This window comes from Crocodylus porosus, unplaced genomic scaffold (genome assembly GCF_001723895.1).
Source record: "Crocodylus porosus isolate Cpor-Errol unplaced genomic scaffold, CroPor_comp1, whole genome shotgun sequence".
Classification (NCBI taxonomy): Eukaryota; Metazoa; Chordata; order Crocodylia; family Crocodylidae; genus Crocodylus; species Crocodylus porosus.
In genome coordinates, this window is record NW_017728950.1 from 25,468,001 (window position 1) to 25,494,005 (window position 26,005).

The 26,005-nt window shown below is 44.8% G+C and overlaps 1 protein-coding gene across 2 annotated transcripts in view; it reads right to left on the reverse strand.

Annotated features, from left to right (window-relative positions):
* PSD3 (pleckstrin and Sec7 domain containing 3) overlaps positions 1–26,005 on the reverse strand; it is a 145,993-nt gene that overhangs the window by 19,828 nt on the left and 100,160 nt on the right. For both annotated transcript variants that reach the window (XM_019554870.1, XM_019554871.1), the window contains 3 exons: positions 20,876–20,919; positions 11,107–11,306; positions 4,566–4,636 (listed from right to left, as the gene is read on the reverse strand). In XM_019554870.1, the coding sequence (XP_019410415.1) occupies positions 4,566–4,636; positions 11,107–11,306; positions 20,876–20,919 (315 nt within the window). The remainder of the gene's footprint in view (positions 1–4,565; positions 4,637–11,106; positions 11,307–20,875; positions 20,920–26,005) is intronic.

Sequence of the window (26,005 nt, forward strand, 5' to 3'; positions counted from 1 at the left end):
GTCCCACCATGTTTCCGTAATCCCCACTGTGTCCAGGCTGGTGTCAGCCAGCAGGAGGGTGAGTTCCTCCTGCTTGTTACCCATACTATGAGTGTTTGTGTAGAGGCATTTGAGGCCTCCTGTGGATGTGTGTACTTTTCTCTTGTATCAACTCATTTCTATTACTTGATGAGTAGTTATAAGGAGTATTCCTAAAGCCCATATCATTATAAAGAGATGTTATATCACACTATCGCTGAAAACAAAATCGAATCAAAAGGAAAATCTAAGGCCTGCTTTACTGCACTGTTTGCTGAGGAAAAATTTCTTGCAAGCCAGCTCACGTTACCATTCTTCCCTTATAGCTCTGTCTTCTATAGGCACATCACATTTCAGCTCAGTTTAATAGCGACAGTTTCCTATTCTGCTAAATTCCTATCAGATTATAATCAGAGAGCAGGAAATTAACCTTGGCCTGAAGATGCCCACGAACAGGGCAGACATCACAAACATGTCAAATCTCTGATTTTATATAATATTGTGCAGACATATTTAGCTAGCTAATTGCAAGTGTTTCAGCTAAGCCCCCTCCAGCAGTCTCACTGCTCACTGATTCAGAAACCATCCCTTTCAAATCACTCATTAAAACATGAAACAATATGCAGTACAACAGTTTAGCATTGGAGCAATTCCACAGAATAGATATGTGGGCATAATGTCTGAGTCTACCCATGCTAATCTCAATACAAGTTACTTAGATACCACTGCTGAAAATGTCTTTAAAAAGAAACAGGGATAGTGAGATAAACTGGTAAAAAATATGATATGTACATATTAACAATTTACCACCAGATAAATGGGGGAGGAGCTTTTCTGCATGTCATTTCTCTGTGGTAATTGCTTATGTGCATGTCCTTAACTGATGTTAAACAGAAGCTAGAACACAGTCACTTACGTCCAAGAGCTAAACCGCTGCAATTCAGCTACCACTTAACGTGGGGTAAGAGCATACAAATGGGCAGTTATTATGGAGCAGATGGTGAAGAGCAAAGCCTCACCCTACTCTGTCCCCATAGTAAATGGTTTCTACATCCATACCCATGTCATGAGAACATAATCAGGGCTTAGTTACCCTCTGGCAGGGCAAGATATCTAACAATTAATGGATTTATTCACATGCCATACCACATGCCGCCTTGTTTTTGGAAGGCAGAATGGAAAAAAAAAAGACTTTTTCCAGAATCTTACCTGCCACAGCACAGGCTGAATCATGGCTGAACACTGCCTGCATGGAGCAGGACCAAAGTCCACTTGTCAGCTAAAACTGCTGCTAATAAAGCAGCAGCTATGAAAGGGTTAAATCACTAGCTATGCAACTGTAGAAGGTACAAGGTGCATGATGCTGATGGGTAGACACCACCCTGACTTCATGAGGCTGAGAGCTGAGCACAGCTCCCCCACAGCCATTCCAGCACCCCCATGCCTCTATTTTGGTGCAGAAATCAATTTTGTCACTTACGACACTGCCCATCCTCATTCTGAATGGCTAATTTTTGTTAAAAAGGTACAAGTGAAATGCAAATAAATAAGGTATTATTTATATGCCAAGAAGATCCAGAGGGAGCAGATACGACTGGGGTTACACTATGTTAGGGGCTGTGCAAGCAGAGGGAGAGAGTGCCTGAAGATGTCAGAGTTCAGAGAGATGAGGTAGACAAAAGATGCAAGGGGAAATGGAGGCAGAGGGAAAGGCAATGATTTTCCTGAGATCACAGAGCTGGTCAGTAGCAGGGCACTACATTTCTCAGACTACCTTCCATGGAAACCAGGATTTCTACGGCTCTCCTAGAAGTCAGGATAACCTTAATATAATATACTGCAGAAGGAAACCACAACTCAGTAGGCTTTGCTACTGGTGAACTTGCCAAACTAATTTTAAACCCTTTGTTTTTCCCAAAACAGCAAAGAATGTAGGCTAATAATTCCCATATTTACTTTCTCCCTGAAGATGGAGGGTTCATTTTAAAAGTTCATGCAAAGCTCTGCTGAGTCAGGTGACAAGTCAAAAAGACAATCCTTAATTGTGACAGCACAGGGGAATCATGTGCATAAGCTTGGGGCAAGCAAGCTCAAAATTCTCAAACATGTCATGAAGTCCTCTGGGGCTTGAAAAGGGATTTATTAAAAATTAAGCCATGAATTGACACATCTCCTGAAGCCCCATTTTTCACTGCAGGATTTATGGGAATGAAAGAAATGCATTAAAGAAATCGGGATGAAGCAGTAAAACACCATGATAACTCAACTCCTATAAAAGAATATTAATGCTTTGCCAACTGAGGTTGAAGTGACACAAAACACAAGTGAGCTTCATCAAGGCATTTTTGTTTTGGGAGCTAGATGATGGGAGATTACTCTTAGTTTCCAAAGGATGAAGGGGAAGAAAGGGTCCTCAGGAAATATCCCTTTACATTCCAGTATTTAATTTATTTTTTGAAATACAAAGTGTTTAACACTACCCCAACAGCATTTTAGTAAGATATGAAAATAGAGAGGAGAGGCTTAACACTTAATAAGCTTCTGAAAGCTTAAAGTGAATCCTCCCCTTTCAGGTACATGTCAAGAAATAAAATCATGCCCCATAGACACTGCAACTTTACATAAAGCAATTCAGTCAGTTATTAAATCGCTTTGCCTCTTGAAGCAAATGCTAACAACGATTTATTCCAGAAGTCAAATTCCAGAGGAAGGTGGTTGCCATTCATTTAAAAGTAACATTCTGGACAAGTCAAGAATTTTAGGTTAATATAATATGGGACTCACACTGATAAGAGTACAGGAAAGGGCACTGGATTAAGATTTAGGATGCCACGGTTCTACTCCCAGCCCTGCCACTGATATGTTGTGTGACACTGGGTCAGTCAATTTTTGCTGTGGTACTTTCTCTTCCTATCCTCTGTCTACCTCTTCTATTTAGTCTGTAAAACTTTTTGGAGCATGGATCAATCATCTCTTACTACATGCTTTCCTATAACGAGGGCGGGGGGGACAATTGTCCAGCTTTTCATGGATTCCATAGATTTTAGGGCCGGAAGGGACCTATCAGATCATTGAGTCTAACCCCCTGCCCTGGGCAGGAAAGAGCGCTGGGGTCAGATGACCCCAGCCAGGTGTTTGTCCAATCTCCTCTTGAAGACCTCCAAGGAAGGCGACAGCACCACCTCCCTTGGAAGCATATTCCATATTTTGGCAACCCTCACTGTCAAGTATTTTTCCTGATGTCCAGTCTAAATTTGCTCTCCTTCAGTTTGTGGCCACTGTTTCTAGTTAGCCTGATGGGCGCCCTTTGCTAATACCAGTCCACCTGACAAAAAGATATTCCTCCTTCATCCCCCATTTCCTCCTCAGTCTTCCACCAGCTTCCCCTTGCTCCTTCATTCTATGATCATCTCCTTTTCTAGATACCCTTTGTCCCACACAGGATCTACTCCTCTCAACCTCTCCCAAAGGCTCCTCTTGCTAACTTCTTCAAAGCTGGGCTGACGTAGCAAGGCAATGAGGTCCAAGGTCCTTGGTGGTCCTCTCACAGACAGCCCAAGTGGCAGTTAAGGGGCAGAGAATTAGCTTTTACACACCACGAACTAGGCATTGTTACACTATTATTATGACAGTGTAAAGAAATGGTCATATGGTAATGCCTTCACCTTGAAGTAATGCATCATAGCATATACTCTGGATACAAGATTCAGCTATACGGCTATTCTAGGGCAGCACCCAAAGGTCCCAATTATGGAGCAGTAACCCCAGCGCAATAGGTACTGTACATAAAGTACCTGCCCTGAAAAATTTAAAGCGAAAAAACCAATGAAACTTAACCCAAGGACACTCTTTGACGTCAACAGCATTTGGAATCTGGCCCCTTTGAAACAAATGGCTATGGTGGGAGAGAAGTAGAACACAGCCACATCTAGACCATATTTATACACATTGAAAATTGTCTGCTCAGTAGCCATAAAAAGAAAGCGCAGACCGAAGCTGGTCAAAATATTTCTGAATTAAGAGTTCTCTCTGGGAAACCACTATTTAATCAAAATCAGGATCTTATGTGACTGTGTTCATTTTGATGAAATTTCTGAGAGAAATCATTTAAATGAATCATTGCAATGTTGTTGTTTCAATTCACTTATTCCTGACCTTTATGTTACATTTGGTATTTCAATATAATATTATATTGAGTATTTCTATACCATATATGAATCAGATTTGACTTTTTTAAAATTGCTCCACAGGAAATTAAGATATTTTAGTTTTTTGCTCCAATTTAGAACTTTTTTTACCCCTGAATTAGTGAACAGAACTAGAACAAAAAAGGCCAGTTTGAGATCAGCACCATGGACAACAGCTTATGGCCTTGAGGGGGGAGTTGGGTGGGGGGGGTGAGAACATGTGACTCAAGTACTTTTACTGATTACAGATGAGAGACATGCTGTGTGGGTAGCAGAGGGTACGCTCATCTGAAGGAAGGCTGAGGATCATAGCATTAATCAATCTTTAATTAGCTTCCCAAAGAAACATATTTCTTTTACCTTTTGCAAGTAGAGCACTGTTCCCTTCAGAACAGCATAAAAGGTCTTCCAGCCACGTTTCCCTCTGGGAGCTAAAGAGAAAACAAACCAAAGAAACCCATTTTACACTTTGTCTAAGCAACAGGAAACCTGAATTAGGTCTGAATTAAGTCTTTTCTGTATTCTGCTATTCAAAGAAGCATGTGGCTAGCCATCATGACAGCTCAGTGACTGCTGTAGGGGGAAATAGAAGAAGTCACAGCTACAGCACAGGCTCAGTAGGCACCAAGGCTCATGCAGAAAGCACACACAACATCTCTCAGTTTGCAAGCTTGATCACAGCAGGAGTGTGCCCCTTCTGGATTCCATTGGCAGGCACCACTCATGACCACCACAGAGTGCTCAGTAGGGCATGGCACAAAGAAGTATCATTTCCTCTTGCAGCTGCCAACAACAATGCTGGCAGTGAGGTCTCACTCCTTCCTGTCCTCCTGCACCTTCCAGAGCTTGCAGAAACAGTGAAAAAGATGGAATCTGATTAAAAACCCAGAAAAAGGAAGAAAGAAAATTCTACATTAAGCAAGAGATAAAATGAAAGTGACTTAAATGATAGAATTACCATATTTTCTCAAATATAAGCTGACCCTCCACAATAATTAGATCCTATATATGGAAAATGTATTAATTTGTCATAATGTTTCAAGTATAGAATCTAATTTTTGAAGGTTTGCCATGAATCTGTCCCCCTCCCACTGCTACAGCAGGGAAAATAAATCTAAGGGGCCAGGTATCCTATTGCCCTCTGCCCACCCCCAACTTCTTCCCCCCCCGCCACAGCCCCTTCTCCCTCTTCTTATTGTCAGACCCTGCTCTCCCTGAACACATGGAAGTTAGGGGAAAACCTGAAAACACTGGGCGTATCTACATGAGATGTTTACTGCACAGTTGACTAATTCACTGTGCAGTAAACATCATGCGTCTGGCCCCTAGTAGGCCAGAGTAAACTAATTTACTCTGCAGCAGGATAGTATTTGTAAAAAAAAACTCCACAGCAGAACACATATAGATGCTGCCCTGGCTGGCTCAAGCACGAGGGTGCTTCAATGCAGGGGCTGCCTGCTAGCCAGCCCCATGCTGAAGCACCCTCGTGCCCCAGCCAGCCCTTCCGCACCACGCTAAGCTGGGGTACCAGCCCCAGGTGGGGACCTGGTTGCCCTCCCCATGCTGAGCTGGTGAAAGCAGCCCCAGGCTCACCCCTGGACCTCCTGCCAGCCCAGGCTGCTCTGACTCTATTCATTTGCAGCATGTGGAGCAAACTCTGGAGCTTATTGCTACAGATTTTATTGCTTCCCTGCACAAGTTCAAACAGCACACTCCAGGAACAGTAAATGGGGGTAACAAGCTCTAGAGTTTATTCATGCACATGAATTGCACATGTAGATGCACCACTGACCTTGAAATAGGCATACCTATAATAATTTGCATATAGTACTGTGGCAGCACAGCCTCTAGGGGTGCCGTGACCTCCCCTAGCGCCCCTACCTACCGTGCCAAATTGGGTCTCGAATACACCCTCTATCTTGCCTGCCACATCTTGCTGGTAAATATCTTTAATGGGAGGCTGCCTTCCTGCCCTCCTTGGCACGGTGCCTTACTGTACTGGGGCTCTGTCCAACTGCCTGCCTGTGTCCTCATGGATGCCCCCTCACTTCCCTCGCCACACCGGGGCCTGCCTCCCGTGCTCTTGCCCACACTGGGCCTGTCTCCCACGGCTCTCGTAGCCCGCACCGGGGCCTTGCCCTTGTACCGTCGCCCCCACGGGTGCCCCCTCACTTCCCTCGCGGTCCTCACCGCACCAGGGCCTGTCTCACAAGGCTCTCGTAGCCCACACTGGGGCCTTGCCTCGATACGGTCGCCCTCCCTGGGCTGGCCTCTAAACTGTCGTCCGCACCCGGGGCCTCTATACCGCCACCTGCTCTGGGCCTCGCGCTCCCCATGCTCTCGCCCCCCAACCGGGGCCTGGGCCTCGCACTCTCACCCCCCCAACCAGGGCCTGGGCCTCGCACTCTCGCCCCTTTCTGGGACTTCTCCGTGCGCGCTCCCCGCCCGCACTGGGGCCTTGCTCGCGCTCCCCGCCCGCACTGGGGCCTTGCACCCCACTAGGGCTTCTTCCAATTGAGGCTCAGGCAACCTCAGCCTTATCTGGCCCCCAGACCCCTTCTTGGGTCCTATGCCCCATTGGGGCTTCTCCCAATTGGGGCTCAGGTGGCCTCAGCCTTACCTGGCTCCCAGACCCCTTTCCTGGGTCCTACGCCCCACTGGGGCTCCTCCCGATAATTGCCCACACTGGGGCCAGGGTCGGGACACCCCAAAACACAGCACCCTCTCCAGTGCCAGGAATCCCCCCATTACTGGGGAGCTCCCCTGAGGTCTCCTCCAACCCCTACAGCCTCGCCCGGTCCTCCGGTCTTATACACAACCAAGAACAGAAAACACAAAGCCCCTTGGCCATAACACAAATCTTAAGCCAACCTGGCTGTCCTTCGTCCACATCCCTGTCAGGGTCCTCTCCACCCCGTATCACCATGTCAACACTGCTCAAGCCATCCGGCTTCCTTACTAGGCCCGCAGAGCTCTGCTCTAGCAGAGCTCCTGCTTCTTAGGCTACCAGAGGGGAACTGACTCTGGCCTCGGCCTCGCTGTTTATGAAGGCCAGGCCCTGCCCCCTTCCGGTCAGCTGACCCAATCCGTTGCCTTAGCAACCCACCTGTGCTGCCCTAGTGAGTGGCAGCTGAGCCCATATTACTGCTCTCAGTAGCAGGCACCCTAGTGCCCTGCTACAAGTACCTATAGTCTTAGCTCATTCAGAATTGATACGTTACTTATTTTGAAACTCCTGCAAGTTTTAGTGTACATGTCACAAACACACTTTTAAGCATTGCTTTTTTTACCTACTTAGATACCATGTGACCTATGTATATTAGCCCAGAGCAAAAAAAAACTAATGATTTACCATATAGTTCACTGGGCTGGCCCCACAAAGTAAACATTTTGCAGCCACAGTGACCCCAAAGCTCAATACTGCTCAGTATGTGTGTGTACTCCAAATACTCCCCGCAAGGAATCCATGTGGTAATTAGCCCCACCACTCATGACTGGGACTAGATTTTCTTGTCATGAATCCTGGGATCCTCCAAGAAAAGTGTATATGCAGATGAGGAGCAGGATAACCTGGTCCAGCTCCACCTCACAGAGAGTAGGGCAACACTAATCATGCGTGTCAGGCTGAGAGAAAGAATGAAAGAAGGATTCTGGGGGAACTGTTTGGGGCCCCATTTGGTGATGTTTGCCAGGCATTTAAAGGTAGTGAACATGAATTATTGGAAATGGAAAAGAAAAGTGCAGCTCATCTGTGGAACTGAAGAAGTCAAAATGTAAGCCATGTAGTAGCCCACCAGGACTCGAAAAAAATTCAGCACTGAGGGGAACTGAGCTCAATGGGCACTACCTTATACCTCCATATCAGCTACGCTAACCTATCCTTGCAGTAGGTTCTAATCAATGCCGTGACCTTTTTAGCTAAGATCAAATGTAAGTAAATCAAAAAAGGAGTTAGGGTTGGCTATGGCCCTCCTGGTGCCAGCCTGGTATTACAGTATAACCAGGACCAGTGCCAGTTCCCTGTGGAGGGAACACCTGCCCATTATTTTTAAAGGCCAGAATTTTTTTTAAAGGTTCCCATCAGTATGTTTGCCCAGTGTGGGCCATGTGTTTTATAGTCATCCTCAGATTTGGCTGTATTTAATCAACTTCATAGCTGGTTTCCATTGCTGAGCACATGCTGCTTTTGGCAGTAGTTTAATGATTGACAGTGTATTTAATGAGATTTCTTTGTATACAAATGTAAGACAAGGGGCTTTTTTCCCCATGCTGATTGGGGAGGAAACCCCATCATGTATTCGAGTAAATATGGTAATCCAAAATAGGCATTACAAATCTGGGAAATTCGGAGTTAAAGTTAGACTTAATGGATATTTAAACATGCCAATGTACAAATATGTACAATTCATAGGTTTAGGGAAGATTCAGGACAAAATGAAGCTTTAAATCAGCTCCAACATATCACTGTCATGACACTTCACCAAGCCACTCTTGAATTTAATCAAAAGCATCCCAGTCTGAGTTGGAAGATACCCACAGATAAAATGCACCACTTCCCCTGGGAGTTTGTTCCAATGGTTAATTATCTTGGCTAATAACAAAAGTTCTGCCTAATTTCTAATCTGAAGTTGTCTAGCTCCAGCTTTCAGCTATTGCTTTTTGTTATGCTTTTCTCAGCTAAGCCAAGAGCCTTTCCCTCTTCAGTATTTTCTCTCTGTGAAGAAAATCAGATGCTTTAATCAGGTTGCCAGGTTTCTGGCTTCTACACCCTCTGCCCTATAGCAACTCCATAAAAACAGATAAAAACTTCACAGTAACCTTTAAAATTAAGCTGTAGTTTATCTGGAATGATCAAATGCTAAGAAGTAAACTCTTCAAAAATGCCTTTGCAACTTTGAAGCCCAGGACCCACCGACTCAATGGGACTTTGGCTTCTAAACTGCAGAGTGAACTGGAAAGATTCTGCCCCCCTATGCCTTTATCGTAATTGGGTATGGTTGCCACAGGAACCCTAAAATTCAGTCCATTAAGCAAGAAGTCTTTTGTAAACAGATAACACAACAAAGGCAAGCACACAATTAATCATTAAGAGTCACTACAGGCAACAGACAGCACTAATAAACCTGCCATAGGATATTAAGTCAAAATGTTCACTCAGAATCTGTTAAAATCATCAGTTCACCAGGAATAGTAAGGTACCTTACATTTAGGAACTTAAATATAGGTACTAGTGCTTATTTTTTAGAAATCTGACTGCAAACGCTAGTCTTAACATTTAGGTACTAAGTGTATACCTACACATCAGAATGTAGTACTGTGTGGAGACACTCCCCACAAGTTAGCTGTGACCTGCAGGAGTATATACACACAAGGCAGTGCCATGCAGAGATACCCAAGCAAGCTCTGCACACTCTCGCTCCAGAACCAGAAACAGGATAGCACATTGTCATGGCACGGTGCCTGAGCTAATTAGTGCTGCAGAGAAGCAGGAATCGTGTTTTGTTCATGTGGTTATATTGAGTTCTGTACCCAGCATAGAGTATCACTGCATGGTTATGCCTTGTACTGAGAAGCCATATCCAAAGACCTCCTAGCAGTCCTCCAAGAGTCATGCAAGAGTTGTTTTGAAAAAGAGTTGCAAGCATTCACAATTTGTAATAACATCAGGTTTTGTTTCCCGTCTTAATACCAGCAAATATAATATGAATCAACATGCGGTGTACATTAATAAAAAATGGGGGAAAAAAACCCCCACAGATGTTGTTACTAACCACAGTATAAAAAATTGCAGACATGATAAATACAGACACATAAATAAGAGGTCTTTGATAATTCTTCCTTCATTATTGAATTGGGACAGAAAAAAAGGAAACATGACATTAAAAGCAACAAATGTAACCTGGAATAGCTGCAGATTTATTATGAAGAGGGGGCCAGGAGTTACTGTACTGTGTGCGTGTGTATGTATATCTATATATATGAAAGGGTGCAATACCTAATTTAAAGGGGAGAATTATATTCCACTAATAAGGAATGACCTCCTAGATCAGCAGGGGACAAGCTTTTCGGCAGACATGCGACAAATCAGTCCCACACTATCCCTGAGTACCACTCCAATCCCCTTCCTCTGCCTGATTAACTGCTCTCCTTTGTTCCCTCTCTTGCTTCCTAACCAGTCTGTTGTTCTGCTTTCTGCTTCCTGCCCTGTGTTTCCTGTTCAACCTGCTGCTTGGTTTTATGCTCCCTACCCTATCTGCCCCTGCGCTCTTGTCCTCTCCCAGGTCTGCCAAGTGACCCACAAGGCTGCACATACTACTTGCAGCCCCTGTGTTACAGGTTGGCCATCCCTATCCTAAACTAAAGGGTTACTCTGAAAGCTCAATAAATATCTGTGGGAACTGACTAATTGGTTATCTAGTGACAGATGTGAGCCCCAGTGTTGCTGCAAATTGATTTCAAGGGGTAAGAACAATTTTTTCCCCTATAGCTAAATGATGGCAAAATCCTGAAACGTTAGTTATTGTAATTTAGTATCATATATAGAAAAGGCAGATAAAGAACCGCTAGGTACTTCAGATGAAATGGCTTTCAGCTTTGTAAACCACAAACTTCATTTTCTTTAAGCACAAAAGATGCACATTATTGTCCAACACTACATTTCTTTGTGCAAATGCAACACAGCAACTGCAAAAGGATGTACATATCATTAACTTTTTAGGCCAGTGGCCACTTAACAGTCCTCATAATTGCCTGATAATATTATTTTCTGCTGTGATAATCAAAACCCTATTTTGTTTCTTCTTCCTTCAATATCCCCTGATGCAACAGAAGTGTCCTCGCTTATGGGCCTAAGGCCTTTTACTACTGAGCAGCACAAAGAGATAAAATAATAGGTACTCACTTTTCTTTCCATCCATATCTGCATGGATTTTCCGAGCCAGAAATCCAGTTTTATAAACAGCAGCATTGGGGTCATGGGGAATATCTAGGAATGGGTTATTGGAATTGCCAATCCGATTGACAGCCTTTGGGTGGGAGCCATTATCCTTTTCATCATTACCATCTGTGTGAGATTTTTTTTTCTCTTTCTCTTCTTCATCTCTAAAATATGTGAAAATAAAAAAGTTTAGATGAAAAACTAGATGTCTATTATGCACCTATGCCTCAAAGTTTCATGACTTACCCAGTTTTTTAAATGTTCCTGTCTTAGTAGGTTATTTTTACCAACCCATTTTACCTATACGATTGTCCTAAAGCCTGTCCAAGTCAGTAGCAAAACTCCTATAAACTTCAGATCGTTTTTGATTGGGACCTCTCACCTTAATTTAGCAAAATATTTAAATACCTGCCTGACTTTAAACTCAATGGGATTTTTTGCTTGGTTAATAGGGACTTAGATGCCTTATTAAGTAGTTGACCGAATTACAGACCAGATTTTCAAAATAACCCACTTGCTATTGAGGCATCTAAATAAACAGACCGTTGAGCTCAAATATAGCAAACATCAAGTTGTTCCCCTTGTTTCCACCTTGGAAAATCTGCCCATTTGCTCAGGTGCCAAAGTGAAGATGTTTGGATTTTGACCTCTTCTGAAAATCTGGCCTGATGCCATTAGGCACTTTCATATAGATGGGAAGGAAAACATTCTTGTTAGATTGGTACATACCACTATGCCTTTTCTTAGTCAAAGATCAGACAGCTGAATGATCTAAGGATCTGGACCACTGGGAAAGACTAGTTACTTGCCTTCAAGTGACTGTAGTTTTTGAGAGTTGTTGTCCATATAGGTCCTATTCTTCATATGCCAGCATCTCATGATCAAGAATTTGAATTATTTTAAATAGCAGTGTCCCTTGGAATCACCCTTGTGCTCTAAGAACCTTCTCAATATATGAGAAAGCAGAAGAGGCAGGGCAGCTAAAACTACCACTCTGTTCTTTCACTGATATACATATTTTGTAGAACCACAGTACTTTTGGGATGAGAAACTATACTGTCTTTTTCAAGCAGATGTCCACACACACTTGACTTGTAGTAATTAATAAGTGGTCAACCCGATGCCAAAAAGGCAGGCAAACTGAGGACTCCTTGAAGAGTGACTGTAGCCTGTTTGTATTAAAACAAGCATCTATTTGGAAACTTGCACTGACAAATAATGAGTAATAAAAGTGTGGATCAAAATTCAGGTTGCAGTACTCTGTGCCTATCCAATCTGTTGATGTTTCTCTACCGAGTTGTAGGTCAAATTGGAGCTCATGTGGAAAGAACTCTAATCTGATAGGACGGATTAGTCTTTGCAGCATTTCTGACTCATTTAAGGCAGAAGTCGTCCCTTAACTTGATATACAAACACAACAAAGAGCCTGTGGGCACACCTGTATTGTCATGTCCTAATCAAGCAAAAGAATAATACTCTCACAATGCCCAATGTGGGAACTCTCTTTTCACTCTGGGTAGTTGAGGAAAGAATTAATTTAGCTGGGGAAAGAACAGCAAAGGTGAACAGGCTGGCTGACAGGATAACCAGAGGTGATTTTTTATAGTAGCTCTCCCACTGTGGAGGTGTGAATTTCCCTTATCTTCCTAGCTGATGTGAAGACCTCTTCTGTCTTCACTGACAGGTGACAAAATGAGCAGATGGTGAGTGGTTCAAAGGGAGCAAGAAACACCTTTGAGTTCCCTCAACACTGAGATGTGGTCCCAAGAAGAAGACTGGTCTGAACCAGTGTCCAAATCCCATTAGGAACTGTGCTACCATAATGTGTCAGAAAGCAATAGATGAGGATGCAGAGCTATCACTGCCAGGTACTCTTGTACCAAACCAAGGACAAGACATAGTGCTTGAAAGAAAGGAAGCAATGCAGTATAAGCAGCACTGAAGCTGCTGCTGGCAAAAGATGACACTGCATCACTGAGAGAATCTCTTCCACCAACCTAATCGGGGGTTTCCAGCAGTGAAGCAAGATGCTTTGCACTGCAGAAAGCAGTCTCATTTTGCAGATGTCACCCAGAGAGCACTCTAGGCAATCAACACAAAGATACTGATGCCTGGGTGAAGGAGCTCACCACTATTTTGTGAGAACAGATCTGAGAGAGATGGTAAGGTGACAGACCTCCATACAGTCAAGCACACAACTGCTAAGAAAAAAAGCTGCCTGCCTAATGTTCTTGCTATGACAATCCAGCTTGCATCCTGCCTCAGTCTTCTCCAAGCTTGGGATATCATGGTGTAAGCTGTAGTCTGTAACAGCCACAAAAGAGGTAATGAATGAAGTGGGGAGAAGACCAGTGCTGTTAGCTCTCCAAGAAACAGGAACAGGTATACTACAATGCAGCAAGAACAAGGGCAGAGATGTGTTTGATAACCAGAGACAAAAGGGTCAGGAACAACCCCCACTCATGAATGGGTGGAAAGGGGATCATCAGAACAAGTGCCCAAAGGATTAGAGAAGTGTCTGAGGGGAAGCTGGTATTGGATGTTGTAACATGTTGCAAACATTTCTCCTTGAAAGATTTCCCCTTTCTAAGGTGGGAACCATAGTGCTCAGGCTTTATTCCAGGGCCTCTTGTAGCTCCTGAACAGATCTCCTCCGAGGTCATCTGTAAGGTGTTCTGGAGACTAAGGGGCTACAGAGCTACCAGAATAACATGATGATGGATGCACCGGTTCCAGAGACGCACAGCTTCCTGACAGAGGGGAAGAAGACCTGCTTGCCTTTGTCTTTTGAAGTTATGTATCACTGCCGTTTTATCTGTGAGCATATGTATGTGTAGGCTCCTAAAGAGGGGAGAGGGAGCTTTGCATAACAGCCTCATTGCTGTGAGTTATTGAATATTTACGTGTAAGGTGGTTTCTTAGGGAGACTACTAGAGGTGCACTGATATATATCTGTTGCATATCGGATTGGCATCAATAAAAGGAAAATGAACATTGTCAGCACTCAGCTTTTTTTGGCAGGTGTAGCCAAAAACGTCACTGATAAATAGAATATGCCTTCTGGCCAGGGCCCCTGGACATCACGTGCATGCAAGCAGGCAAACACATGCACGTGGCCAGGAATGCAGCAAGGCACTGTGAAGAGCAGTGCTCTGCAAGTAAATATGTGGAGGGGAAGGGAAGGGGTATAGCATGGGGGGCAGATCAAGGCCCCCATGGTGAGGAAGGGAGTGAGGCATGGACAGGGCTGGCGGCGCTGCCCAGCCAGGACAGTGAATGGGGGCAGGGCAGAGAGAAGGACGGAGCCATGAGCAGCTAGTCCAGGGGGCATGCCCCTCCCACCCCACCCCCAATTGGTGTGCAGGGCAGATGCAGGCTGCTTGCTGTGGGCTCAGGGGTCTCCACTCTGCTGCCCGTCTAGGCAGGGGACATATGGCTAGCATGAGGCTCCCAAGAGAAAGGCAGCAGCAGAGAGGAGAGCCCTAAGCCTAGAGTGAGCAGCTCACATCCACCCTTGCCCCAGTCAGCTCCACTAAAAAGCATCTCCATGCTTAAAAATGGTGGTGGTGGTGGTGGTGGTATTTGAATTAAAGCTCATTGGACAAGCTTTAGTTCAAGCACCGTCGCCACCATTTGTAAGCACCAGAACACTGATCCCCTGGACAAGCTGCCTGCAGCTCGGTCCCACACCCCACCTTGGCCCCATTCACTGCTCTGGCTGGACAGCAGCCCCAGCCCCAGCCCCTCGCTCACCGTGAGGGCCTTGATCTGCCCCACCATGCCCCATCCCCCTTTCCCCCACAGACTTACCTACAGGGAGCTGCTCTTTATGCTGCCCAGCTTCATGCCTGTAAATTGTTTCTTGGATTTGTGTTGGCCGATATGGTTGGTTAATAATCAATTATCCGTATCAGATTTTCTTGGCCTTTTCTGTGCATCTCTACAGACTACTTACTTTGACCTCTTGGTTGATCAAGATGCACTCCACATCCTCACAGGGATAAAGCTACACAAAGTTTTAGAAAAGGCTTTCCAGCCTTGTTCTAATGGAGGGTGGGGCATCAATGTCAGCTATGTCAGCTTTAAGTTCACTGGCACTATTTGCACCAGTGTGGCTGAGTAGCAGGACTTAGGCAATGCAGCTGTGGACCTGGGAAGTACATTGCAGCTCACCAGACCACTGGTCTGATGAAACAGATGCAGCATCAGGAGCTTCTCTGAAGGTGTGCTTGAGTGGGGCACTGCTTGCATGGATCTCGCCAAGAGGAAGAACTTCAGTGTCACCTCTTTCACCTTATAGTTCCTTTGAGAGAAGGGCCTGCAGACAGCAGTATCCTGGGGCCTTTGCCAAGACACAGCAGTCATGGGGCAAGTCTTGCACAGACAGGCAGAGCTGAATTGTAGGCTGGGAAGATCTTAAAGGGCAGCAAAGTAGGATGTGTCAAGGTGTAATACAGCAGGGTTAGATCAGAAGAGGGGACCATGTACAGAGAGGCTGATGACCCCTGAATAGGCAGAGAAGGCAGAGCTGCAGGTACCTAGGGGACTTTTAGGTTAAGCAGGGATGCACCTTGTGTTTTGAAGAGCCACCAGGCTTAAGCAGCAGCAAGACAAAGTTTTTGGACTCCCATTGTGAACTTAGATGCTAAAAATCTACCTTAGTCCTGTTTTAGGTACTTGCCTCCCTTTTTTTTTTGGATATGGCCCACAGATACATTTAATGCATCCAGTGATTTTACAGTAGTTTCTACTATAAACAGTGCTTTAAGCCTTGTATATTTTAATATTGTGCTTCCATACATACAGTTGTATGTGGTTATTTCTACTGCCTGCATACAGAAGCAAACACCATCTGACAAGAAGTGGGGAAAATGTTTATCTCTGTATTCTATCTCAATAGAACAGAAATGAGATGTATTCAACTTTATATTATTCCACCTCTAAGATAGAGCAAGGTAAACTTCACATTTCTCTTGAGATGTTAACATCCTACTATACATCTGAACGTGCAAGAATCACATGGGGCTTGGGGGAAGCTGAAGTCTACAGAATGATGGGAAATTACACCACTTATAAGGAAGAATTAGGCCTAGGTGAAACTCAAGTGACCTCACTGCAGTTACACCCAGGATAAATTTGAGTTATTCAATACTGGCTCCACTGAAGTCATCAGGAGTTTTGTCATTGACATCAATAAAACCAGGATTTCATTGCCTACATTTGTTGTTATTCCTCTTTTCCCACCCTAGAAAACAGGAATCTATACAGCTCCACTGACAAAGAAACACAAGGAAAAATTACTGTCCATCTATATACATGGTCAGACTACACTCTTTTCCCCTACACCCTCTGAAATACAGGCTGAACATTAAAAACAGCTCACACAGATATGGAAGTATGTTTTGCAAAGTGCTAAATATGCAAATACAGAAAAAGGGAAAAGAGAAAAGACCATAATAACCACATCTACTGATCTTTGTGGCACTTCTCTTCCAGGAAACCAAATGATATTTCAGGCAAGGGGGAAAACTGATCATATAAAATAAAGGGAGGTTATTCCCTGGTAGAGGGAGGGGGGGGCAGGGGAGAAGGAAAAAAGAAAAGAAACACAGGTTCCCATATTTATTAGTTCTGAGTGTCAGATCCAATCTGTGTATTTTCCAAATCACAATATACGTTTCGGTTTGACAGCCAGGTGAACTTGTATTTGGAACCAAGTTAGTAGTTTATAGTAGATGAGGCAGGAGGAAGAAAGCAATCAGCTATACTTCCCTGAGCTTTACTTACTCTGCCACGCTCACAGAAATATAAAGAAATATTTTCACTATTAAATGAAATTGGTATACGACTCTTAAGGCACATAGGAAGCAGGACTGAAGAGGATCTGGCTGTATCTGACTGACCTGGGCATAAAAAGCAGTGACAGCCTTTGCACTCTCCTCCAAGGCCATTGGATCAAGCCATGTAATTGTGCTGTGGACAGCATGGCTTTTAGGATGAGAACAAGTCTAGTTAGCAATGAATGATAAAGAACAAGACAAGAATTATGTAGCAGCCTCCCTCCCAGGTGTAATTTATCACTGTCTCAGCCTTCTCTGCCCAAGGACTTATTGATGACGGTTAATCCACCCAGTAATGATTGCTGTAAGCTCTTAAACCCTTGTGTAGCCCACAGAAACAGAATCTTGAATCATTAAGGCAGCTCTGACCAGATTAACAGCATTTCATCACCAGCAGAAAGTCCAGGGTCTATCTATGCTGGGATGTCTTTTCGTCTTTTCACCACACAACACCCCTCTCCCAAGTGGCCTACCACCCCACAAGCTTCACCAGCAGTGGCAAAGGACTGTTCCTTGAGAAGCCACTCTGGCCCAGTATGATAGAGCTGATGGATGGATTCCCAGGTGGACACACTGGGAATCTCTCTCTTGCAGACCAGTGTATGAGTGTGGCAGAATGAGCCAGCACCTCTGTCCTTTCAGAATGAGTTGCCTTGCATACTCTGGGGCCCAAGAATGGGCCCCAGAGTGAACAAAAACTGCACAGCAATACAGAAAGGGGGAGGCTCCAGCTCCCCCTACACAGGGTCTGTGCTCCAAGTCCAGCTGTAAATGAAGGGAACCATAATTTGAGCCTGGCATCCTCTGGTGCTGGAAGTTGTTCTGACATCAGCATAGACGGCATGCAAGAAAAACAGTCACAGCTGGTATTCCCTACAGATAAAGCAACCCTTGGCCTAAATCCCAAATTCTGACACTAAGGGGTCTCTGATTTGTATCTTCCCTGCATAGCCTGCCTGTGTTTTCCCCCAAATCCAGGTCATTATCAGCAGAAACTGCTTTGCCCTGTCTATCCATACATAACTGAGCTATTGCGTAAATCATCTTGATTGAAACAGTCAATTTCCACCTGGAAACTGTCCAAATGGATTCGACTCTGTGTATTCTCTTGCCAAGAACTAGATGAAATTCTGATACCAACAGGTCTCCTAGCACATTCCACCAGGTCTAGGACAGCTGCAAGTGCATGTCTCTACTGCTGGGATACAGAAAGTCTGACACAAGAGTATTCTAGACCTGAGATTCCATTTGAGAGAGGACACCTGTAAATTTTACTCATGTGAGGTGCCCCAAAGTCATCTCCTCTAGGTCTTGGGTCTGTTTCTTAATTACCAAGCATTGGGTTATCTGCAAGTTATGCTCAAAAAAGAAAGCACCATATTTTCTTGCATTTCACATGCCACCAAATAAGGCACACCCCTTGGTTGGGGAAGGCAGAAAAAATAAGATGATTGTTCCAGTCATGGCTAAATGCTAACTGCAGAGGATCCTGACTGAAGTGGCTGGAGAGGTGAGAGGGTTAAGGCTGTCGCTGACCATGAAGGATGAACTCCACCGCTCTCCTTCCCTGACGCTGGCAGAGGGATCACAGCAACCATCTTGCAGCAGCTTCTGCCTGCGTCTAATTTTCCAGCAAAGACAAATTAGCTTCCCTGCTTAGGAGAGACACCCCAATTTCAGAGGGCTGATTTTTCTGGTGGAGAGGAGGTGCGGTAGCATGCAAGTGAATTCAGTGTGATCACTTAGTATCATAGCTAGGGCCTCTTACAGCTGATTAGCTGCATAGATTCCAAGTAACAACCTAATGGAGGACACAGAGTTGAGTGATGGGACCCCTCTTAAATCCTCCAAAGCAGAGAAAAGGACAGACAATGCATAAATATTGCTCTGCTTGAAACTGAGCTTTCACAGTGATGGGATGCACATCCTCAAGTGTATGGACCTCACCATCTCTCATAACCACAACTACTACAGAACATGACTCCTTCCTTTGACTATTAGTTGAAAAGAGTACCCGTCTAGGGTCTATCTATACTGCAAAGAAATCAAACATGGGAAAATGTCAATTAATGTGAACATAAGGATCGCCATAGTAGGTCAGATCAATGGTCCATCAAGCCCAGTGCCCTGTCTCTGACAGTGGCAGGTGCAGATGCATTAAAGGGAAAGCACTGAACCAGGTATATCTAGAGTTTATTATACTCCCTAGCATCCACCCTCTTTGGCTCAGAGATGCCAAGGATGCATCTTTGACTATTCTGTTTAATATCTATTAATTTAATGCCTATAGCTACCTATTCATACCTTAAATTTGTCTCATCCCTTTTTGACCCTGGTTATAGAGTGCACCCTCAGCAAGTTTGCAGATGACACCAAGCTGGGGGTAGTAGTAGATATGCTGGAGGGTAGGGCTAGGATTCAGACAGACCTAGGCAAATTGAAGAATTGGACCAAAAAATCTCATGAGGTTCAATAAGGACAAGTGCAAAGTCCTGCACTTAGGATGAAACAATCCCATGCACCAGTACAGACTGGGGGCTGACTGGCTGGGCAGCAGCTCTGCAGAAAAGGACCTGGTGGGTATAGTGGACAGTAAGCTGGATATGAGCCAACAGCGTGCCCTTGTTGCCAGGAAAGCAAATGGCATACTGGACTGCATTGGCAAGAGTGTTACCAGCAGATCAAGGGAAGTGATGATTCCCCTCTATTCAGCACTGGTGAGGTCACATCTGGAGTACTGTGTTCAGTTTGTCCACATCCTTTCTGTAGTGGAGGCTCAAAACTGGAGAGTCCAATGGGGAGCCATGAAAATGGTCCGGGGGCTGGGGCACCTGCCTTCTGAGGAGAGGCTAAGGGAATTGGGCTTATTTAGTTTGCAGAAGAGAAGACTGAGAAGATTTAATAGCAGCCTTCAACTACCTGAAGGGTCGTATGAAAGAGGATGGAGCTAGACTTCTCAGTGGTGACAGATAACAGAACAAGGAACAATAGCCTCAAGTTGCAGCAAGGGGAGTTTAGGTTAGATATTAGGAAGAATTTTTTCACTAGGAGGGTAGTAAAGCACTGGAACAGGTTACCCAGAGAAGTAGAATCTCCATCCTTGGATGTTTTTAAGACCAGCTAGACAGAACTTTGGCTGGGATGATCTAGTTGGGGCTGGTCCTGCTTTGAGCAGGGGGTTGGACTACATGACCTCCTGAGGTCCCTTCCAACCCTAATTTTCTATGATTCTATGATATCTGCTTCTACAATTTTCTGGTAGTAATTAGTTCCTGAACTTTACATGTAGTGTAAAAATGTGGCTGGAAAATAAAACTGAGTTCTAGTAAAGCAGTAGCTTGTCAAAACCAGTTAGAGGGAAACAGATCAGACCTTGTTCAATTAATTATCTTTAATATCATATTATTGTCAAGTTATCCATAGCTCAGAGAAACAACACTAGAGAACCTAACAGCAGGAAACTCAATCCAAGACTTGTGTTTCCATTCAGTGGTTCCAACACAATGTACTGAAAGATAAAGGAAAAATTCAACATTTGTTTTATTTATGTAGTCATAGAACAAACAGAGGATTTAATTTCTCTCTTTTCAGGCTGAAGTTTCCTACTAAATGACATGTCCTCCTTCCTGACAAATGAAGTCTCCTTCTATCATTAACGATTTTCCTTACAGTAGCAGGAGGAGGGCCGGACGGGAGTGTGGGGGGGAAGGTTTAACATTGCTATTCATAAATGGAAGAGTGAAACCAGTGTTCTATGTCCACTGAGCTAAGACTCTGCCAATCGGGGGGGTTGTACAGAATCCACAATTCACACATAGTGCGACACGAGTACTAAATGGATTACCACAAAAGGTACTATTTTTAAAGTCATGAATTCTACGCAGAACACTTACACTGCCCACTCAAGCTTCTCATTCTTGATTGAATTGTAGAGAGCCTGCAAAGAGAAAGAGACAAGACAGAATTATTATTGTGACTCTGCCATAAGTTTTAAGATGCCAATGAAAAGTGGCCAAGAACCAACTCCTTCTGATCAAGAAGGTACACTATCCACACGTGACAACATTTGCACCCAAGTAGGAGGCATAATATTGCTCAAGGTGGAAACAGCATATCAAGAGATAGGGTCCTATTCTTCTATAGGGGTGGAAAGATCAGCTACATTTTTAAGCTAAATATTTTTGGTTTGCACTGTCCCACAAGCTTTTGAACGGCAGGGAACAGCCTGCACCTCAGATAAAATCATGGCTCCATTGAGACAATAGGAGTTTTCCAAATAAATCTGATGGGTCAGAATCTGGTATTAAAATAAAAAACTAACAGAATAGTTTACTGGTGACACGCACCAAAATCACCAAACCCCAAATATACATAAACCCTTCCATCCTATATGTACAAAGGCATTTATAAAGACATTCAGCCTGTATGTGAAAGGCATGTTAAATAAATTGGAAATACCCAACACATTTAAGAGAACAATCTACTACAGCTGTTCACTAACAGAGCTGCTCTTAATTTAAGAGAAAGAGGCCAGTGACTTTGACACTGAAGAGTTCATATTTTCTAAGTGCTCAGTGTGCGGTAGCTGGTCATTATAAAATGGAGGCCTGTACAGGATGAAATCTCCCATGTATATCAGAGATGGGAGGTGTGTTTCCTACGAGTGTGAGCATGGGAAATACACTGGCTAAGTGTGCCTGATGTTGTGTTCCTCAAGTGGCTGCTCCCAAGAGTGGACAAGAACCAGCTACTGCTAACAGCTAATGGAGTTATTGCTTGAACATGTTTCTGGCACTTATGTTATTAGTTATGGGAAAGACCAGGTTTTAGCACTGCCTATAACCCACGTTTGGGATCTTTACATATATGAATACATACTTCCTCCTCCAGATAATTACTGAAGGGATTCATTTCAGTCAAACTCATTCTTCTCCCTAAATTGTGGTGTCCAGAGGAAGTGCATCTCAAAATAGGATATACATGGTTGTACCCATAGGGTGCCTTTATATGTGCTCTATCGCATTTTAATTAAAACATGTCAGAGCAGACTCGATTAACTGAGTCATCTGGAGCATTCTAATTAGAACTCTCCAGCAGGCCCGACTGTCACGTGTATTCAGCATCCCATGTTTCAAAATAGCAGTGGGGGTACATTAACTAAAACTCGTTGAATGAGCTATAGTTAAAGCACCCGCAACACCATTTTGAAACAGAGGATGCTGAATACATGTGATGCTGCAGCGTTTTAATTAGAACGGCTCTCCAGGAGCTGTTCTAATTAAAATGCCACCCCCTCCCCCAGATCATATGTATAGACACCCTTGGTTACCAAAATAAAAAGGCACATATACAAAAATCACCAGATAAAGTTGTATAAATAACTGAAATGCACCTATAAATAGAACAAGTCTTACTGGCTAGCATCAACAGCCTTAACTCTGCCCCAAAATAAACTTCACATATGCTGACTACGTAGCTTACATTATACTTGGTCCTCCTGAAAGAGGTAAAACTACGATGCATAGAACATTGATAGCTTGATGCTGTCCATTTGTAGGATAAGTGCCAAAGCACGGGTTCTCCTACCCCCAACTCATGTGGGAAATCCATGCTAGGCCAGGAGAGTAACATAGTGCCATGGTATCTTTATTTTAAGTCCCAAACAAGATCATAAAACTGCTGTTCTTATTTTAAAGTAGCCAATGGTAGCACCCACAGAAGCACCATGTTTGTGTAAAGCCAGCTTCCAGAGGTCCCAGAAGATGTCAGAATCTCCACTGTACTGCTACGGACAACGGGCAATTCATTTTCTGCTCTGGGGGGTTTACAATCTATTACCATTCATCTGCCTCAAGCTTTCCATGCTTTTAGGGAAGGTGTTATCTGCTCCAAGGACTTCAAAAACTAAGGACAAATAAACACTTATCATAGAATCATAGAATTTGGGTCAGAAAGGACCTTGTAGATCTTCAAGTCCAATCCCCTGCCTGGGCGAGAGAAAAGACTGGACTCAAATGAGTCCAGCCAGGTAGTCATCAAGCTTCTTCTTAAAGATCCCCAGGTTAGGAGCCAGCACCACTTCCCTAGGAAGTTGGTTCCAGCTCCCACCTCCCCTAACTGTGAAGTAGTTCTTGTGGATGTCTAATCTAAACCTATTCTCTAATAATTTGTGTCCATTATTCCTTGTCATGCCAGGGGTTGCTAGGGGAAACAGCGTCTCCCCTAAACCCTTCTGGTCCCCCCTTAGACAGAAGTCAGTGAAGGAGAATAACTGGCCATGCACATGCAGTTTGCCTCATTTTAAGATGAGGAATCACAAGTGAGTTTAATCAACAAAGAGAGGAAGACAAGATTCGTGTTGATCTGCTTGTATACTAGGTAGGACTAGTCCATAACTCAGTAAGTTGTATTTTTAACAGGACCTAGTAGAAAGGCACCTTCTTTCATATTCTTTAGCTGAGCTGATACTTTCCATTCTGGCCTTTTCTTCCCAGTTTCTTTTAACTTTGCTAGGTTACAGCAGTTCAGACTAAGTTCCGATGTTTGCTCTCTGGCCCAGTTTTATTTTTGGGTTTTTTTAAAGGTTTAATTAAAAAGGTAAATGACTTCCAAAAGTGAAGGGGGGAAAATAGACAGTTTTGCCTAGGGTAATATTTTTCCCCCCAGGGCATTTATTTTTGAAGAGCTCCTTCATAGATTTCATAGACATTTCTTAGACATTAGGGGCTGGAAGGGATTTTGTGAGACCATTGAGTCCAGATCTCCCCCTCTCCACCATAGGCAGGAAGTCAGCTGGGAGCAAGTGACCCCAGCAAGAAATATATCCACGTTTTTTTAAGGAGTCCAGAGTAGGTGCTTGCACCACCTCTGGGGGGAGTTTGTTCCAGACCCTGGACACCCGTACCATAAAGAACTTTTTTCTTATGTCTAGCCTGAATCGGCCTTCCTGGAGTTTATGGCCGTTAGATTTTGTTATCCCTTGTGGAGCTCTGTTGAACAGCTGTTCTCCCAGGTCCTGATGTACCCCTCTTATATAATTGTAGGTCGCCACCAAGTCCCCCCCGAGCCTTCACTTTTCCAGACTAAAGAGTCTCGTGTCCTCATACGACTCCCCTCCAGGCCTTGAATCATATGAGTGGCTCTCCTCTCGACTTTCTCAAGCTTTGCCACACCCCTCCTGAAAGGGGGAAAGGTGGTGGGGGGCAGTACTGAATGCAGTACTCCAGCTGTGGTCTCGCCAGGGCTGAGTTAAGCAGGAAGATGACTTCTTCCCTGGTTTTGCTTGAGATGCATTGGTGGATGCACGCCAGAATTTGGTTTGCTTTGCCAGCCACAGCATTGCATTGGTGGCTCATATTTATCTTGTGGTCAATCAAGGCCCCCAAGTCCCTTTTGGTTGTGGTGCTAGTAAGCATAGCAGTGCCAAGCCTGTTGGTATGTACCTCTTCCATTTTCACAGTTTGACATGAAATTTTGAAACTTGGTAAGAAGATGGCCCAGGGTTAGGGAGGTGCCCTTTGTTCTCACCTTCAAAAACCCAGATAGACTTGGCCATGCTAAAAACCTGAAAATAGTTATCTGCGCTTTTTCAGTGCTGCTTGTTACAGGCTTATTGCTAAATATCTTCCAGGATCACACCTGCACTAAGTAGACTCGGACACAGGTGCACCAACAGGGATTTTGGGGGCCAATACCAATAGCCGATTTTTAAGGAGGCATTATCGGGCAGTACCAATCTGATTTCCAATACAGCTGCTTGCAGCTGGTAAGTCCATTGTGGTGGAAGGGGAGGAGGGAGGGAAGAGGATTGGGGGCAGATCAAGGCCCCTGTAGTGAGGGAGGAAGTGGGGCTGGGGCAGGCATTGCCCAGCAAGGACAGGGCAAGGGACAGGACAGAGCTGTGGCTTGTCCAGGGGTGCAGGGTAGGGGGTGGTCCCCACCTCTAAATGCACCTGGGAGGGCATGGGGGGGTGGGGCATGTGCCTCATGGATCTGTGGGGCAGGGCGGGGCGGGCTGCAGCTGTAGGCTGGGGCCAGGGCTGCACCAGGCTCTTCCCAGAGGGGGCTGGGCCAGGCTGCGCTTGGAGCAGGCGGTGGCAGTGCTTGGAGGGGAGCTACAGGGGAGGCTGCAGCCACCCCAAGTTTTGCTGTAGCCCCCACTCCCAGCACCACCACCTCCCACCCTGAGTGCAGTCCTGGCCCAATCCTCCCCATGCCCCAGGAAGAGCCTAGCACATCCCCAGCCCCAGCCTGCAAGTGCAGCCCACACTACCCTCTCAACACAGATCTGGGGCACACACCCGCCTTCCCCCATGCCCTCCCAGGGTGCATGCAGCGATGGGAGCCACCCCACCAGACCAGCCACGGCTCTGTCCCACACCCCGCCCTGCCCCTGCTGGGCAGCACCTGCCCCAGTCCCTGTCCCACTCCCTCCCTTACCATGGAGGGTTTTGATCTGCACTCCCACACCCTCTCTGCCCTCTCTCCTTCCACCACAACAAACTTACCAGCTGCAAGCAGCTCTCCATGCTGCCAGGCTGTGCTCCAGGCACTTATCAGCCGAATTATTGGCCACATCAGGCCGATTTCCAATACAATCAATTTTCTTTATATCGGTGTCAATCCAATATTGGACCTACGTATTGGTGTACTGCTAGATTCAGACCAACAGACTTCCTACAAAATAGGCAAAAGAGAAATAGAGCTGCAGTAGTAACCACCTCACAAACCTTTTTGCCAGAAGTTGGGGCTTGGAGTAGATTGTTTTTGCCCTTAACAAGTTTCTGCCCTTAACAGCTTTTATTAATGAGCAAGTTCACCTGCTCCTGATTTAAAAATGTTACCAAATATCATCAACCCAAACATATGCATGAGGAGGAAGAAGAGCTCCAGACATCTGCTGGGAGGAGCAGTCAGCCAAGTCTGATCGCTCACGTCGGTTCTTAGCCAGAGTGCAGGACCTCCATCTAACCCAGGAGGTGCACAGCCCCACCAGGGGAGACGCCTTGTTGGACCTGGTGCTG